This window comes from Mus caroli, chromosome 8 (assembly GCF_900094665.2).
Source record: "Mus caroli chromosome 8, CAROLI_EIJ_v1.1, whole genome shotgun sequence".
Classification (NCBI taxonomy): Eukaryota; Metazoa; Chordata; class Mammalia; order Rodentia; family Muridae; genus Mus; species Mus caroli.
In genome coordinates, this window is record NC_034577.1 from 113,408,148 (window position 1) to 113,427,220 (window position 19,073).

Sequence of the window (19,073 nt, forward strand, 5' to 3'; positions counted from 1 at the left end):
TTCCTCAGGCAGTTCTTCAGAAGAAGCCCACTGAGGGGCCCCAGACCCCCAGGTATGTGATAAGCACAGCTAGTGTGTATGGAGAGCCACCACTGACTGGAGAAGGTGGCTTGTCCTCCAGGCTCCCTCCACCCCAGCACAGCAGCTCCTCAGACAATAATTGGAGGGGGGGGTGTCAGCAGCCTCCCCCAGGCTGTCTGGAGCTAACAGGCTGTTTGAAACTACAGCTCTGAGCAGGCTAGATGCTGGCATCATCCTGGGGCCCCGGGACTAGCCAACCTTCCGCTCTGACGGTTCCCGGAGCATGTTGTGGCCAGGGCACAGCTATGGTAGACTGTATGTACCTCACCACCCACCAGCGGAGCTCAGTTCTGCCCTAAGATACCTTCCTGAAGCCAAGAGATCCGCTAGGAGCCCCACCTCCTCCTCAACCCTCAGCGAGAGCTCCTGTTCCTAGGCAGTAGCATCACCCATCGGGCAGGGGCCGTGTGAGGGACCCTGGAATGTCTGGACCTGGTGTGACATGGCTGAGTTCTGCAAAAGACTAGGAGGTGTCCCTTTGGAGGACCCACTCCCTTCACTAGCAGTGAGGCCTTGGGAAAATGGTCTGAGTTCCTCGCCCATCATCAGAGATGACAGAAGCGATTCTGACTGTCCGTCTCTGTGAGGACATTCAACAGTACAATGCTGGAGTTACCACCATCAAACAAGGCCTTCCCAAGGACTGCCCATAGCAGTGAGGACCAGAGGAGGGGAGGAGACCCTCCTCCAGGTGGGTAGGCTGGAGAGGAGCCTGTGTGTGACAGAGGATGAAGTTCTGTGTTGTGACCCTGTCACCTCTCCATCCCCCCTATCCCAACCAAGTTTACCCTGTTCTCTGGGCTTTTGCGGTTGCTACCCAGTGTGAGAGGTATGCTGCCCACTGCTGGTAAACACTGGAACTGCATCTACCCTGAAGATCTGGGATAGGCCTGCCCTAAACTAGTGGGGCCTTTGATTCCCTGCAGGTAGGTAGCTATTGAGACTTCTCTGCAGAGGCAAGTTGTCTTCTCTGATACCCAGTCTCCTCTCCCTTTCCCACTTTCTCCCTCTACTTTGCTCTATACCACCCTAGTATTCCTGGCTCCGCTGGTCAGGGCTCCTGCTATGCAAGCTGCCCAGCCTCTTTTCTGAGACAGGGTCTTCTAGGATGGCCACACAAGTGATTGCTGCTTCTGTCCACAGGAGGGTACAAAGTCTAGCATGGGATCCCTGGCCCTCCCCGCAGGAGATCCAGCCACCATGACCCTGCAGCTCATTTCTGTCTTCTCCTTGCAGGCTCCACACAGGACCATGAGTATAGGCTTCCGTGAGCCCCACCAGGGGGTGAGGATGGCCAGGCAGCCCATTACCTGGGCTCCTCCTCCAATCACTACATCCTCCTAGCATCCGGGACGGCGGGGCCATGCCAGGAGAGCGGCCCCCAACTTTGCCCAGAGACTTACAGCCCTGCCAAATTGCCAGGAGTCTAGGGTGCCCCTCTCAGCACCCCCTCAAGGACCACGGCTCTGCCAGCAGGACCACCCACGGCATGAGAGATGATGGCAGCAAGGCCCAAGGTTCCCCGGAAGCCCAGCTGAGTCAGGCCAAAGATGTGGAGCAAGAGGACCTGATCCTGAGAGTGCAGGCCCCAGCAGCACGGAGCTGTACACATGTTTACCCATGGCCGGCCAGCAGGATGGAGAGCGGCCACCCCCAGCTCCACAGCCTGAGTCCTTCGAGGATCAGATGCATCCTGGGTGAGCCGCTCAAGGATCTGCATCATGAAGCCCCCCAGGTGTCAGATACCAAGGTTCCTCAAGGCCAAAAGACCAGAGCCCGCCACAGGCCTGGCATCCCAAGGGCCGAGGCCCTGCCCTCCCCAGAAGAGAATAGCTCCCAAAGGTGCTTTCAGGAGGCCTCTTCCAGCTTTACCTCCACCAACTGTACCTCACCAAGTGCCACCCCCGGGTCCTTACCCCGGAGGGCCCCCCAGAGCGATGGCACCAGCCCCCATAGGCATGCTTCTGGCACTAACCTCCAGGCCATTGGGACCAACCCCTGGCCTCCTGCTGCTGAAAACAGCTTCCCAGGTGCTAATTTTGGGGTCTCCTCTGCAGAGCCCAAGCCCTTCCCTGAAGGCAGCAGGCCTAGCAGCCCCCAGGGGGTCTCTGCCCCCTACCCCTTCCCTGTAGAGACAGTCCAGCATGAGAGGACAGCTGGGACAATGTTGTTCACCTTCCACCAGCCCCTGGTAGCATGGTCTGAGGAGGCCCTGGGTACAAACCCTGCCTACCCATCCCTGCCTTGCAACCCAGGCCCGTCAGGGGGAGCCAGCGCTCCCAGTGATCTCGGAGGCGCCCTCTCACCACCTGGTGCTGCTCGCTTGCTCCCGAGCCCCTTCCATGATAGTTTGCACAAAAGCCTGACCAAAGGCATTCCTGAAGAGCTCCCTCCCACTCACGATGGGCTGGGGAGCCCCAGAGGCCTCCCAAATCCTCCACCCCAGAGGCACTTTCCAGGGCAGGGGTATGGAGCGAATGGGGTGGGTACCAGCCCAGCATCGCTGGACACAGAGCTGCCCACTCCTGGGCCACCACCCACCCATCTGCCCCAGCTGTGGGATACAACAGCAGTTCCTCCTTACCCCACGTCTACCCTGGACCCCGCAGCTGCTGCCAGGACTGCCTTCTTTGAAAGCCAGCAGCAGCTCTGCCTCCCCCACAGTCCCCCGCTACCCTGGTCCCCGGTGCTTACGACCCCTGGGCCGAATTCCCACCAAATGGGGGTACTGAGCCGACTGACCTTCCCCAGGGGGTCTTCTGAGTGGCAGGGGGACAGCCCAGGAACCCTGGGTACTTTGAATACAATCCCCAGGCCTGGAGAGTCAGCTCTCAGGAGCAGCCCAGGCCAGCCAAGCAGTTCCCCAAGGCTGCTAGCCTATGGTGGGCTGAAGGACCCTGGGACACAGCCCCTGTTCTTTGGGGGAGCCCAACCCCAAATGTCACCCCAGGGGGCCCTCAGCCTGCCCCCACCTAGGGTGGTGGGGGCTTCACCCAGTGAATCTCCTCTTCCCTCACCTGCGACCAACACAGCCAGCAGCAGTACCTGTTCATCCCTGTCACCACCCTCAAGCAGCCCAGCCAACCCCAGCTCTGAAGACAGCCAGCAGCCTGGACCCCTCAGGTCCCCAGCCTTCTTCCTGCCTCCCACCCATTCCCAGGAGACCAGCAGCCCCTTCCCTTCCCCAGAGCCCACATACACCCTCCCCACACGCTATCAATCCGAGACAGCCAAAGCCTTCCCTCTCCCCACAGAGGGACCAGGGGCTGAGGATGCCTTCAAGAGCCAGGAGGGAGCCCCATTCTCCCACAAGAGCCCCTTGCTGTCACCTCCACCGCCACCGCCACCTTACTCAGCCCAGCACTTCTCCCTGAGCAGCGCCAGCCTGGACCAGCTGGATGTCCTACTGACCTGCAGGCAGTGCGATCGAAACTATAGCAGCCTCGCGGCCTTCCTGGAACACAGGCCACTCTGCAGCCTCCTGTTAACCAAGACCAAGGATGGCTCTCTGCAGCCCCCAGGGCTCCCCACACCCACCACCACCTCAAAGGCACCCACCGATGCACACTCGGCCTTGCTTGAACACAACCAGACTGTCCCCTTCCTGCTAACCAGAGATGACCCAGCTGTCACCTCCTTCCCACTCCCCACCTCGGACCTTGACATGGAAGATGACGCTAAGCTGGACAGGCTCATCACCGAGGCTCTCAACGGCATGGAGTACCAATCAGATAATCCTGAGATAGACAGCAGCTTCATTGATGTCTTTGCTGATGAGGAGCCTTCAGGCTCCAGGGGGCCCAGCACTGGGCATCCTCTCAACAACCAGGTGGGATCAATTTCCAAGAATGGTACCCAGCCCCAGCTCCCATCCAAAGCTGCTGTGCCAGAACCCCAAGCCCCCTGCACTGGAAACAGGAGCCACCCAGCCCGAAACAGGCCCAAAACCCGTTCCCTGGGCCTTGCATCTGCAGAGGCAGATGCGACCACCCTGGTCAGGCAGCAGAGGAGAGGGAAGCAATTCAAGTTGTTTCTGAAAGAGCCCGGTGTGGCCAAAGGTACTAACAGTCAGGCCAAAGCCATCTGCCTGAGGCCAAGAAAGAAGGGCCACAGTGCAGAACGTCCCCGGCCCCAGGCTCGCAAAAGTCAGACTCGCAAGGGCCACACTCGTGCAGATCACAGCATCTCCAGAGCCACCTCCAAAGAGATGCGGAGCTCCAAGCACCTGCAGCTGCCCTCTGGGAAGGACTCCAGGAAGAGGAGGGGGCGGGGCGGCTCCTGGAGCAAGGAACTCATCCACAAGATAGTGCGGCAGAAAAACAGGCGCCATGGGCAGCAGGCACCACGGAACCAGGTCTCCCATGTCCCCCCGCCGCCTGGAAGGCCACCTAGCACCCAGGAGGGCAGGCTCAGCGGGCAAGGCTGTGCCTCTGAATCTGAGGAGGAGGCTGGTATGCAGCAGCGGCGGGATTTGGGGGGTCCTGCCCAAGGCTGTTCCCCCCACAGCCGCCAACGGTGGCGCCAGGGCAAGAAGAGGAAGAAAGAAGATTTGACCCAGAACCCAAGGAAGGTCATGCGGCAGGAGGCTGGTGAGAATGGGGGCTCTCCCACTCCAAGGACGCGAAGCCTGTTGCCGAGTTCAGATGCTGGAGAAGTCTCTGTGGAAAGAGGACTTGAGCATCGTGGCCATCCCATAATAGCCCCAAAACATCCTCCCCAGGTCCTCGCCACCACCAAGACCCAGGAGAAAAACCATGCGGCCCTGGACTTCCCCCGGGAGGGCGAGAAGCCTGAAGTTGCTGCTGACGCCACTGAGCTCAGAGAGAGACCCAGTTCTCCAGCTCACTGTGGTGGGGAAAGCCCCAGACCCGCTGCTCCAGTGCCAGCACGGGCTGGCAGTCCATCAGGGAGCCACCCTGAAACACTATTGGGAAACAGCATGCCAGTACCAGATGCAGGCTGTCTTCTGGGCACTTCTGGATGCGTGAAGCCCCCCACTTTGCATACCAGAGAGGACTCTGCCTCCCAGCCTGGAAGGTGCCTGGTACCCATCGATAAGGTGGCAGACATGTTCTACACTGAATCTAGCCTCCCGGTTTTCAAGAACTCGAGTCCTGGTTGTGACCCTGACCACTGTGACAGGCACTCTATAGAGTGTCCAGCTGCCAAAAGAGGACCCCCGCCTAACAGTGACACCTCCTGTGAATTGTTCCTTGGATCCAAGGATCTAGCCTACTGTTTCCCTGATGATCTGTACACCAAGCCTTTAGCTATGGACCCAATGGCTGCCCGAAGCTGCTACCTTAGCCAGGACGGTATGGAGACCCTTGAGTCAACACCACCCAAGAGTCCACCCTACCCAGTTGAAACAGACCCAGGGAAGGTGCATTCGCCACTGACCTTAGAGTCCACATCCCTGTTTGCAGGGCTGCCTGAGGACGGATTTGACCCACCACTCTATGACAGCTTGTCAGCAAACAGGGTCACCCATGGACCATTGGCAGGTCCTGACCCTCTCCCTAAGAAACCTCTGGCAGATCCTCTGTACCCGCCATTCTTGCTGCTGGAGGAAATTTCTCCAGTGCTGCCTGGCTCCTTTCCTGGTCTCTCCAAGGGAAAGACAGACAACAAGCAGTGTCCCTCAGAACAGACGGTGCCTCCCCGCCCTCTCACTGTGCCTGAAAAGGGAAGTGAATGTAGCCTTACCCTTACGAGCAATCTGTGTGAGGACGAACTGGAGATCAAAAGATTGGTGACTGAATTAGAAAGCCAACTGCAGGGGGGAAGGAGCACAGTGAGGACCTCCAGAGAACCGGAGGAAGCTACACAGGAAGGCAAGATGGACACAAGCCCAAAGCAGGCCTCCCTTCTACCCACAAATCCAGCCACCTCACCCCAGAGGGAGCCAGCAGAAGACATTACAGGTCTTGAGGGATCGAGTTCACAGCAGGAAAGGGCCCTGAAGAACCCCCAGAAACAGTGGCCCTACCCAGCTTCCTGCCACACAGAAAAAGCAGCACGTCCCCGTGGTATCCAGGAGAACCCAGGATCCGGGGCTCCCCTCAGCCTGGAAGGATTCACACTCAGTCTTCAGAGAACGCGGGAGACCATTATCCCCAATGCAGACAGTCAGATCCCCCTAAGTGACCACCTGCCTGACTCCAGCAACCAACAGGTGGCCTTGCCGCATGCGGGGAGTTTAACCAAGGACAGCCCGAAGCATGGGCTTTTGTTTCCTAAAAATAATGAAGCCCCTGGGACCCAGAACGCGAATGCCCCACTGCTGCTTCCTGGTAAACACACAAGAGGACATTCTCTGGACCCATTCTGTGAGGCCCAGGAGCCCTGCCCAACTTCCCCTGCACAGGAAGGATTCAACAGCCCCAGTACCCACCTGGCCCTAGAACCCAACTTGATACTTAAGAGTGATGAGGAAGTCACCTCCCTTCCAAGTGCCAGTCTCAGCCATGGCTCTAAGGGACACCCTGAAGACCAGGCAGGGAGTTGTATAGGAGCTGTGCTTAACAAGCCTGTTGCCAAGGACCTGGGCTTCAAGGAGGTGTCTGCACCTGCAGGGACCTCTCCACGATCCACCCTTCAAAGTGGTGGTAGGGCTTGGTCTCATCCCGTGCCAGATCCTCCCTGGGAGCCCAGTGCCAGCATTGGACAGAGGCACCAGGAACCAGCCTGCTGTTCTTTTCCTCTGCGTCAGGTCCTGGATGCTACAGCCAAGAGCAAAGAGAATACCCAGGGCCTTCAGCCTGGGGACCCCTCAGTGACAGGAGGGGCCAGTATGAAAGAGGATTCCTCAAGGGCTGTAAACATGTCAGCTCTTCCTGCAAACATCCAGAAGCAGCTGAGGTCCAAGGCAGATGGACGTCTTGGCTCACCTGGTCAACCTGAAAAGATCAAGGGCCAGGGTCAAGCCAACAGACTCCGGCCAAAAAGCTGGAGGAGCCTGGGGGACCCAAACACGCTCACCAAGGTCAGTGCCCATTTGGAAGCTAGGCCGGCCAGGGGCAGAAGGCCACGCCAGGGGAACAGAGCAGCCCGGGGCCTTAGGAGACAAGCACTGTTCTCCACCAGCCCCACCGACCCTGATAGCACATCCTTGCTTCCAATCCAGAAGGCTTGCCCTCTCCAGAAGGAGCCTGCAGAGAGAAGCCCAGAGAAGGCAGCCAGCCCACAGCCATTGTTTAGCCAGGAGAATCCCACTCCCTCTGATAGAGACCTGGCCACACGTGTCTTCTCCACCAGGCCCCAAGCCACACCTACTCCCAGTGACCTTGAGCCGATGCCCCAGGAAGACCCTGAGACCAGAGTCAAGCCTAGTAAGCCACCAGCACCTTCCTCCCACAGAGACCTACCCAGCCCCGATCATCAGCCAACCTGTCCTGTCTTGGTACCTCTGGGTGCCAGTTATGGCCTAACCACCAAAGATGCTGAGCCCCCAGCATCCCCTACACTATTGGTAACAAGCTGCTGTGGCCCTGAAGAGCCTTTATCCCAGCACTCTCTGCTGGGGACCAGCAGTCCCAAGGACCCTCCCGTAGGCTCACTGGGCTCCATCAGTTTCTCGGCCCCTGTATTACTAGAGAGGAACAGCCCCAAGGGCATCACAGTAAGAACATTAGAAGATTCTGGAAAAGAGGAGCTGAGGCTATCTCCTGCCCATTCCTCCGCTCCTCCCCTAGGGGATCCCAGCTCCCCTAAAATGACCATCGAAGCTGCCCCTCTGACCAGCATTGCCCCCAAAGATGGCCTAGATTCAGGTGAGACACTTGAGGTGCCAGCCCCCCACTGCATGGGAGCCCCATCCCTCAGCAACCCAGAAAGGACATACTACAAGGGCCCTTCCTTAGGGCCCGAGAGCAGCACTCCTTGCCCTGGCCACAGGGAAGGCCGCGGCATTATAGCTGTGCCCACAGACCTTGCCACACTGGAGACTACAGGGCCAGACTCTCAAATCTGCCAAGATGGGGCAGACGTCAGCATCAAGGAACAGGACAACCCAGAAACACCTGGGACAAGACACTGCAATGTGACAAAGGTAGCCAGAGCCAGTGCCCGAGGCATGCCCACAGGGCTCCACTTGACCCTAGAAACTCCTCTGAGTGGCACATCCAGTGACTCCAAGTCTAACTCCCCTCAGAACCATATCAGTATCTCCCATCGCCCTCCCCAGAAGGACTCCTCCGACCCCCAAGACCATAAACGGAGACCCCGTGGATTGAACAAAAAGCCAGAGCATGCAGAGCAGACCCCAGCTGAGCTACCCGAGACCTGCCAGCTCTGCTCAGCCTCCTTCCGCTCCAAAGCGGGCTTAAGCCGGCACAAAGCCAGGAAGCACCGGCCACAAAGGGAACCTAGATCCCTGCTGAGCCCCATGCTCGTGCCTGCTGGCCAGCCTTCAGATCCCATGACCAAAGCATGCCAGACTCCTGGGAAGAAAAGCCGCAAGATGCCTGGGAAGGGAAGACCGAGTCGCCCGGCCCTGGGGGCTGGCCGCTCTTCTGGACCACCTCCCCTCCAGGACACCATGGGTCCTGAGATACTAAAAAGGACTAGTGAGAAATCTGAGGGAGCTGGGACACTAGACACTCCCCTCAGCCAGCACCCACCCACCCCAGACCTCATTGAGCAAGGAGAGAGTGCAAAGATTCCTGCCTCAAAACCAAGGGGAGCAGACCAACTCCATCCCGACCAGACAGAAGTGAGGGGCAAGAGGCAAGGGGAGCCTGCCGATTCCCCCAGCCACCCAGAGGGGAAACCTAACAGGAAAGGGGGAAAGCTGAGGGCAAGGAGGCAGAAGCATGGTCCTAGAGGCGCTACCCACGTGACTTCAGACACACCAACCACCTGTGGCCATCCTCTCATTCCCCTGAGCCTCTCGCCTGAGGGAGGATGCAGGCCAGCTGTCAGGCCTCCACCTCCACCCTCCACAGGAGGACCCAGAGCACTGGAAGATGCTGAAGATGTTGGCCCAGGGGCCCTGTGTACAGAGGAGGTACCAGCACAGAAGGCCCCCCAGGAGCATCCAGTGGAACAGAAGGCCACCTGGACACAGTGGTTCTGGGGACCAGAAGAGGCCGCGGCATCGGACATTAGTGGAGAACCTTCACGGGCTATTGAGAGCCAGCCTGCAGAGGACCGCACAGGAGTCAAAGGCAGGTCCGATGTGGGTACTGGGAAAGGGACACCTGACTTACCTGACAGGACACACAGTTCTGAAGTGGACAGCACCATCAGTAGCTACCCCAAGGTGCCTATCAAAGACCCGGAAACCCAGAATGGAGTCCACGGGTCAGATGGCGCCCCTAGCCCAGAGCAAAGGGAACCTCCAGACTTGTTCGATGATGACATCTCCTTCTCTCAGCTCTTCCCCCTGGATGGCCGCCTCACTCAGAAGAACCTACGCGTCTATGGGAAGCGCTGCAAAAGGTCAAAGTGCCCATCACCGAAGGAGCCCATCGCTGAGGTGATAAACAGTGTCTCACTCAGCTCCACGCGCCTGCCCACCGATCTCAGTGACTCGGGCTCTCTCTGCCTGTCCCGCGAGGAAGAGGATGTGTGGGATGATGAAGTCATGAGTTTGCCCGAGTCCCTCCTCCTCGATGGCCTTCTAAGCAATAAGACACCTGGCCTTGACCCATGGACCCCCAGCCTCAGCCTGTGGGCCCTGGAATCCGACAGGCAAACCAGCTGCATGGAGGAGAAGCCCTCCTGCTTGGTGGAGAACCAAGATGAATGGTCAGAGCCCATCCCGCAGCTGCACATGGTCCCAGCAGCCTGGCGGGACCTGGAACCCTGTAGCCCAGCCTGTGAGACAGCCTCTTCTGTTGGAGACATGAGCCCGGAACCCCCTAACCTGGAAAGGGAACATGACAACAGGCCTCCGGGAAATGCCAGCCTGCCCCCACTTTACGTTAAGGACTTTGAGGTTCTCAGCACCCAGCTGGAGATACAAGACCTGTGCTTTCTGAGACCTTGTAGTGACCTTGTTGAACTCCCTAACCCAGGCGCCCTAGACTTCCAGGCCACAGCAAATTCACAGGGCCCTCCAGACAAAAGAATGGAGGGAACTGCCCGGGCCAGACGAGCCAAAGGCAGAGACCTGCGGGTGAAGGGCAGGAGGGCCTCCTACAAGTGCAGGGTGTGCTTCCAGCGGTTCCATAGCCTGGGCGAGCTGGATCTCCATAAGCTGTCGCACAGCCCCTCGCCGCCCCCGACTTGCTACCTGTGCGTGGAGCGCAGATTCAGCTCCCGGGAGCGTCTGCGGGAGCACTTGTGGGAGAAGCACGTGCAGGGCAAAGCAGGGCCGTGGGCCTGTGGCATGTGCCTGAAGGAGGTGGCTGATGTCTGGATGTACAACCAGCACCTTCGGGAGCACGCAGCCCGCTTTGCCCGAAATGGCCAGGCGCGGCGAGCCTTGGGAGACCTGCCCGGGTGCTTGGAAGGGGAAAGCACCCTCACGCACTTCCTGAACACCATTGTGGAGCAAGCATCCAAACCCCAGAGGACCAAGCGCTCGATCGGCAAGGCCAGTGGGGAGCCATCGGAGCAGGAAGGAGAAGCTGGAAAGAAAACCCCAAGAAGGATGAAGCGCAAGGCACGTGCCTCGGTCACCCCCAGCCAAGATGGCGCCGAAGGAGGCAGCCTATCCGTTCTGACCAGCAGCTCTGCCACCTGCTCTGACTCTGCCAAGACGCCCCCCGCCCCGTCCCCAGACCCTTGGTCCCACGGCGAGTCCCCGCTCCAAGCTGTACCAGTGCACGAGGACTGCAAGGACCCCTCCCGTGACTGCCACCACTGTGGGAAGCAGTTCCCCAAGCCCTTCAAGCTGCAGCGCCACCTGGCGGTGCACAGCCCACAGCGCGTCTACCTGTGTCCCCGGTGCCCGCAGGTCTACCCTGAGCCCTGGGAGCTGAAGGTGCACCTGGGCCTGACCCACGGGGTGACAGAGGAGAAGGAGCTCCCACACATGCCTCTCTATGCCTGTGAGCTCTGCGCCAATGTCATGCACGTCATCAGGAGGTCCTTTGTCTGCAGCTCCTGCAACTACACCTTTGCAAAGAAGGAGCAATTCGACAGGCACATGGGCAAGCACTTGAGTTGCGGCCTGCAGCCCTTCACACTCCGCAGTGTTAAGCGGCCAGGGGTTCCTAGGAGGAAGGCCCGTGTCTCCCAGGATGTGCTACCCAGCAAGCAGCACAGGTTGATGGCGCCCTCCAGCCCCCCTGAGCTCAGCACTGACAGAATCCCCTCCACAACCAGCCCTACACCAAGTGAGGTGTCCCTTCCTACACTGCCCCTAGCGCCTAGCCTCATCCTGGACCAGCCCAGTTCTCAAGAGAACCCTGTGGACCAGGCAGACCACTCACCCAGGGGGAACAACCTACCACTGAGTGGCCAGGATCTTCCACCTCCTTCTCTGTCTTCTTTCTCAGCTGCCTCAGCTGAAGGTACAGGCGGCTGCTGCAAGCTGAACAGAACCCTGGAGAAACCAGAACACGAGGCTTCCTTGGGAAGCCTTGAGCCATGTAAATGGCAGACTCTGGTAGGGGGAAAGAGGGCCCTTCAGCTGTTCCCAGGAAAACACAAGAGTCCAGGCAACGGAGACAAGTGTGCCCCTGGGTGTTCCCCAGGGGACCCCTCTCAGCTCCAGGAGAGGCTAGTGACCACACACCACATGGCACCTGACGGGAGAATAGAGGGTCCCTCCCAGAAGGGCAATGCCACCAAACCAGGAGCCTACTCAAGTACCTCCCATCACAGAGCAGCAGAGCCCACCAAGAAAGCACTGAAGCCACCAGTACCACCCCGAAAACCAGGAGGGATGGGGATCCCAGCCGGAGAGCTGGTCTTGAGTCCTGAGGACAGGGTAAAGCCCAACACTTCTAAAAGTAAACTGCGAGCCAGCTCTCAGAGCAGTGGGGGGCTCCAGCCTGGCACTCAGACTGGGGGTGGCAGCCAGCCCCAGCCAACCAGTGGGCAGCTCCAAAGTGAGATGGCCTCCACCCCTACTGAGCCCAGCTGTCCTAGCTGGGCGAGCTCCACCCCGGACCAGCCCCCACCTCGAGCTCACACCAAGGGTAGCACCAGGGGGCCTGGGGATGCTGTTCATCAGGGGGTCCAAGTGCATTCAAGTCCCAGGGAGAAAAGAGAAAGCCATGGAAGACAAAGGAAGGGCCAGGCCCTGGGACTGGGCAGACATGGAAGCGTGGGAAACACTGGGAAAGCCCCCTCAGCCCCCGACAAGTCATCCAGGGCCCCCCGAAAGCAAGCAACTCCCAGCCGAGTTCCCCCTGTCAAGTCGAGACCCAGTGGCCAGAGCAGCAGGGTGAGGCCACAGCCATCAGCACAGCAGAAAGGGGATCCAGGCCACACTTCAGAAAAGGGCTCTTTGCCTCAGGCAAGAGCCCTGTCCAGGCCCTACAAAAGGGTCAGAGCTCTCCATGGCGGTGGTGTTGCACCTATGGAGCCCCGAGACCGCCGGACTGCAGAAGCCCAGAGCGACCTCCTCAGTCAGCTGTTTGGACAGAAGCTGACCAGCTTCAAAATCCCTCTGAAGAAGGACAGTTCCCAGTGACCCAGAAGAGAGGATGCATGGGTGCCCAGCTGATGGGCTTCTGTCTGGCCTCCAGCGTTGGAGATAGCTCCCTGGTAGACCCCCTGCCTGTTTCTCTGCACCTGAGTTCCCAGATTCGAGTCCTGAGAACAGGGCTTTTGGCTGGAAGGCTGGGAAGGACCGGCCTCTACCGCCCTGGGATCACCTGCTTCCCTAGTGTCAAGTACTTGAAGAGAGCAGGTTGCATCCCATCGCCGCCACCATACCCTGTTGGCCAGGTGTCTTGTGCTGTAAAGCTTGTGTTTGAGGGTTTGCACAGGGTCCCCCGTCTCTTAGCAGGAAAGCACACAGTGGCAGCTGCCTTTTCTGCTGCCATTGCTAAAATTCCAAAGTGTCCTTAGATGTCACATGGGAGAGGGCCATGCTGTCTTCTTGGGCCATTTCTGAGCCACCTGGTCTTTGACAGCATGACAGGACCACCCTCCCCCACCCGCAACCACAAAGTCACGCTGGCCTCCAGCTGCACTGCTGATGTCTGCAGTACCTTGTCCCCACCCCACCCCATCCCACCCCCCGGAACTGGGTTCCTATAGGGAATGCAAGAAGGCCCTTCTTGGCCAGCATCCTGTGAGTCCCTCAGCCCTACGGCCCCTTCCTAGTGCCTTCTTTCCCCATGGGGCTCCATCTCTAGGTCCCAGAAAGCCTGATCCAAAGGCTCTGGTGCTACTCCCGCGCTGTAATGTGAATGCAGGCTCCCTGGTCTTCTTTGAACCACGGGATGATTAGGGTGGGGAGACCTAGCCAGAGAGGCTGCAGCCCAGGACTCGAGAGAGCCTCATCCACCGGTCTCCCCAGTTGAGCTCCAGCCCAGGGTCCCAGCAGTGAAGGGACCCCCCAGGCTGGGCTGTGGGTCTGGTCTGTGCACTGGCACGAGCCTGCCAACTGCACACCTTCCTGATATAGCGTTGTGTATCAAAGTGGGCAGAGGGAGAGGTTTCCCATTCCTCCTAGGAGTCTTAGAGATTCCTGGCTTACTTTGTTGTGTAGTTTGTTGGCTTTTGGGGGTTTTCTTGTTTTTTGTTTTTTGTTCTTGTTTTTTTTTTTTTTTTTTTTTAGCTTTGGTGCAATGTGAGTGTCAAAAGGTTTTATTTTGACATTTTAAACAAGACCAAATCAGACCCAAACTGCCTCCATAGAAGGTGCTGGGGTCTTTCAGAATGCCTCCTTCCAATGGATAAAGACATGGGCAGCCCCCACCCAAGGTTGTACTGTAAAAGCTACAGCTAATTCGTCTTTTCAAATATATTCCCACTATTTTCGCAGAAGCCCCGTGACTGTGTAGCATCTGTCCTCGCTCCCGCTTCTCACCGGAGCCCTGATGTGGCCCAGGCAACATTTGTTCTGTCTATTGTTCCCCAGGATCATTGTGTGCTATAAGCCAAGCCAAAGCTGTGGGGACACTTCAACCAGGTTCCCGGGGGATAGGAATTGTCTAAGATGGATTTAGGGAAATAGGGAAGTGGGCAAGGTGGCAGGAGCCAAGCCAGAAAGGGAGGGGAGGGGTTTGACCATACAAGGCCCTCACTCTTAGTGTTGGGGCTGGGAAGCTCAGGGGAGTGACTGTCTGGTCTGGGCCTTAGAAAAGGTTTGATAGGCTCGAAATGAAGACCCAATGGGCCAACCAGGTCCACTGTCCTGCCCTGTCCTTTCCTCTGAGCAGAAGTCTGGGAGTACCGTGGTTAGCAACAGCTCCAACGCCTCAGACTAGGGTTGAGTGTCATGTTTCATGTGTCACAGACTGACAGAACTCTGCAGGCTCACACGCCCTTAAGAGGGGACTCTGAGGGCAATTTCTTGGAGCCATCTAGGCTATGTTCAGAGTTTGACGGGAGTAAGCCGAGCCCCTGTCCATATCCCCCCTTACTTCTGTGCTCCCTCTTCCCCACCCCCAGGCCATCCTGTGACCAGTAGACACACAGAGGGCATAATCCTAGCCTGACCACCAGGTGGCAGCATCTACTCAAACGGGGAGCCTAACTTGCCACCTGTGTGCAGTTGCAGCCCTGGGGGCGCCTCAAAGTGCAGCAGACAGAACTAGGGCTCTCCAAACACAGTCAGGGACCCTGTCGGCTCACAGGGCCCACAATGATTAATGTTCACACATGTATAGGCGCTCTCTGAAAGCACACCTGCTCAGCCTCCAGGACATATATTCCGGATCCTCACTGCCCACCTGGAAAGTACTTTGATGTTAGCCATCTGGGTGTATCTGGGAGGCAGGGGCCTGACACTGAAGGAGCCATGGGTAAGTTTCCCTGCGGAGCACACTGAAGGCCAAGAAACAGCGGGTTACCCAGAAGGGTGACTGCAGAGAGCCCCAGCCCTGGGAATCATTGGGGCCACAGACCTTTTCCTTGGCCTTAGGCAGGTCCTATCTCAGCCTGACTGCGGAGGAGGGGAGGAGAGATGACCATGCCCATAGTGAGATGGAAGACGGGGGACAGGTAGAAACTTCCAGTTCCACCTGGGGACCAGGCAGCATAGCCAGCCACACAGACAGAGCTTGGCTCGGGTGGACTGCATTCTCTGATGGAGAAACAGAGCACCCAGGAAGCACAGCATGTTTATTGTATAGAGCTGAAGAGAGAGGGAGAGTTACTGAATACAGCTGAACAGGGGGGCGGGGTTTACCGTGTGCAGCTGGATGGAGGAGGCTGGGTTTGCTAATCTCGGTAGGCACAGTCTCTACGGGGAGCCGTCTTCAGGCTGTAGACATCCACGGTGTCCATTTTCTGCACACACTATCAACGTCCACACACACGTGGACCAGGAGAGCAGGCTTTGCCATCTCCCTCTGGTTCTGAGACTAGGGTCGTTGACAGGGCTCTGCTTTCACTCAGAGCTTCCTCTGCTCCCCTCAGGCTGCTTTGGATGCTACCTTTCCTTGGCTTGCTGCAGAGCCTTATAGAATCTGTGCTCCTGGGCGTAGGAAAGTGTGGCCAGTATGGGGAGAACTGAAAGCCCGGCATTGGGCAGGCAAGATGGTGGCTCTGTGGGTAAAGGCGCTTAGTGTAGAACCCACATAAAGGCGGAAGGAGAAAGCCAGCTTCCGTATCTTCTGACCTTCAAATACACATGCACCCTCACACACAAGAGTAATAGCGTAACAAAAGGCAGGCTCCAGAAAGGCACATTCAGTGGAATAGACGCTGCCTGGGTATGAGAGGGGACAGCATAGTGCTAGGTGCCCATGGCTGGGTCCCTTGTGGTGTTCCCATGAGGCATTGGAGCTGGTAGATTCCAGAGCCCACAGGAAAACACACACTTGTCCATGGTACATGGCCAGGCAGACAGAGTTGCGGCACACATATCCATCTAACCTCCAGCATCAGAGATGAGTGAGCTAGGATGGGCCTCAAGGGACGGTCCCCGATACCCTGGGGGTGGGGCATCAGACACAATGAGACCCATACTGCTGCCCTCTCCGTTTGCAAGGGAACCCAAGGTCACAGGACACTGTCTGCCCCCCCCCCCGACTGTTGGCACAGCCTTGAGGGTAGAAGGTCAAGGTCACTGGTCTCCAGCTCCGTGGAGGCAGGGAAAGGCAACAGGGGTAGTCCACCTAGGCCCAGGGTTTGCCCGGGAATGGATAAGCAGCACCTCAGTCTCCATTGTTCAGGACCCCCACCCCCACCCCGCAGTGCTGTTTCTGGGTCCCCAGGAGGAAAGCATAGGACTTGCCGGCGCTGTTGATAGTGGCAAGACTTGCCTGTCTCCTCTGGCCCCAAGCGGACATCATGCTCAACACACATCCCGCCACGCTGGCTGGCATTCATAGCTTTCTCCTCAGCCCCGACTCCAGGCGGAAGCTGGCTGGCACAGAACAGTGTGGACTCCACCACCAAACCTTGCCCCCATGACAAGCAGTCACTGATAAGACAAAGCAGAGGAAACAGCGGGGGTGGGGGGAGGAAGGGGGATGCTTCGGGCGGGCGGGGGGGGGGCACAGAGGTGATCCACACTGCTCTGTGCTCCTACTGCAGGCTGCAGAGTGACATCACACACAGCTTCCATAGTCCCCAGCAGACCAGAATGGGGTCCCTCTCATGGTGTAGAGCAGGACGTAAGACAAAGGCTACCTGCGCTCCAATATGGAAATGGGGGAAGGATGGCACACAGTAGCTTCAGCCAAGAGAAGGTTAGAGGTCCACCCAGGTGACGCTCGTCTCCTTGCTCCAACCCTGCTGAGCCCCACGAGGATGACTGTGGGTCTAGCATTGCCATTGAGGTCCTGTTCCAAACAGACTGTCCACTGTTTACCCAAGACAGCTATGGCTGCCAGGCAGACCTCCCTCCACCTGAGCATGGCTGAGGGTTGGCGGAGCCCTGGGGACACAGGGACTCTGCCCATGCCTGCAGCCACCCAGAGAATCTTGCCTTTCACTCAAAGGACCACATGACTACATCTTGGATACACACCCCAGTGTGAAGCGCTCTCTCTCTCTTTCTCTCTCTCTCTCTCTCTCTCTCTCTCTCTCTCTCTCTCTGTGTGTGTGTGTGTGTGGTGTCTGTCTGTCTGTCTGTCTGTCTCTCGAGCCCTTTTTGATTCTTCTGCATCACCTTAAATTCTGCTTAAAAATAACAGTGTGTTCCCCCAGCATCTTGTCATCAGCAACCACGGGAGCCATAGCACATGACCTTCCTCTCTGGCTACCACTGGTCTTGATCTGAGTTCCTCAGCACCTTGCATCCCATGCCTAGAGTATGGCTGCTGGCCCTGGATGTCCAGAAAGGCTCCCCCCAGCCTTCATCTGTAGCCGCTGAGTACCCACCCATGCATGACGACTGCCCAGGAACTCTTACCCCAGCAGCCAAGGCTGAATACAGGATTCCACACGGGTGCTGGTTCTGGATGCTGACTGAGCAGGGCCTGCCCCTGTCTCCCTACTCCACCTCCCTCACTCCATCAGCCGCAGTCAGCTGAGGTGCTGTGATGGCTGAAGGCCTAAGCAAGCTTCCTAATGACTTAGCCTCAGGCCAGCCTAATATTGCCCAAGGGCTTAAAAAGCTTGTACATGCAACATCCTTGCTGACTCCCCATTGGCCGAAGCAGGTCTTGTGGCCAGAATGTGGGTGAGCCTAGGAGAACTGGGTGAGGGCTAGGAGTGAGGCCTGCTCAGCCTACACCTCCCTCGGCCCCCAGATATCAGTCGCCTCCCTTACCTCCAGTCCCATTCTGGTCATTTTATCACCAGCCTCCCCGAGCCACAGCTGTACTGAGGAACGCTTGTGAGTCAGCTTTGCAGTTACTACAACACAATGCCAGAGGCAACCATGCAGACAGAGAGAAAGGTTCCAATGAACTCATAGCTCTGGAGGTTGAGGGTGGGCAAGCACCTGCATCTACCCACTTCTGGAGGGTAGTGGGTGAAGGAGCTAGCATCCATGGTCAGAGATCATAGGAAAAGCAAACTTCACATGTTATTAGGAGCGGAGAGAGCCCAGGAGGGTATAGGGACTCCCTGTCCCTTCAATTGCACATCCCAGTGACCAAACAGCATCTACTGGACCATAGCTTGAAGAGGTCTCAGTACCCCTGAACATTGCCATGTGAGAGAAAAAACTCCAGCATAGGCTTTAAGGGGAGACTCGGCATCCCCCCAGCACCCCATGACGTCTCCTCCTTCTTGACTTCCCAGGACACCTATCCTTCCTGTGTAGTCTACATCCACCCACTGTGTTTGGCCTTCCAGGGTTCCCACAGAACCAGCGTCTAACCTTCCAGGACTGTCCACAGCCCATTGCCACCTTACAGTCTCATTCTGTCCTCTGCCACCCGCTGCATCTGACCTTGCCCTGCATCCCAGACACTCATTGTTCCGGTCCACCATCTCCCTCTTTCTCCAACCTGCACACCGGTGACAGATGTCTGAGGTTCACCGCCTCATCTCAGTACGCCAACCTGGCCCATCGCCTTTTGTGGGGAGAAGGAAGGGAAGGAGGAACGGAGGCGGGGTAGAAGCCAGGGAACTGTGAGGTGACACAGATGAGGCGTGGTGAATGTGCAGAAGGAAGCAGGTCCTGCCAGTGACATGGTCTCCTGACCTCGAGGTGGTGTCCAAGGGAGGATGTGTTTCTGCCCACACCCTTGCCCGGAGGGCGGATTAAAGTCACAGGAGAAGCAACACGAAGGGCGGATCTTGGCTGATGCCCACCGTACCCAAAGTCGGCAGCATCTAGGCATAAGCCTGTGGTGGCTGACTGTCAGGGCACGCTTGCTAGAGACCTTGGCTGTGTACAGGACCCTGGAGGCCAGGTGGAAGGGTTTATGCAAATGTCCCGAGCCAGCTCTTTCTCCAGATGGTCCTGTCTTTTGACATCTTTGGTGGCTGAGAACAGGGACAAGGACCTGCCTGAGCCCTCT

The 19,073-nt window shown here is 57.8% G+C and overlaps 1 protein-coding gene across 1 annotated transcript; it reads left to right on the plus strand.

Moving 5' to 3' along the window:
* Window positions 1–1,444: 1,444 nt before the first annotated feature.
* Znf469 (zinc finger protein 469) lies at window positions 1,445–12,707 on the plus strand. Its single transcript, XM_021171133.2, has one exon. The coding sequence runs from the start codon at window positions 1,445–1,447 to the stop codon at window positions 12,668–12,670; it is 11,226 nt and encodes a 3,741-aa protein (XP_021026792.1). The 3' UTR covers window positions 12,671–12,707.
* The last annotated feature ends 6,366 nt before the right edge of the window (window positions 12,708–19,073 follow it).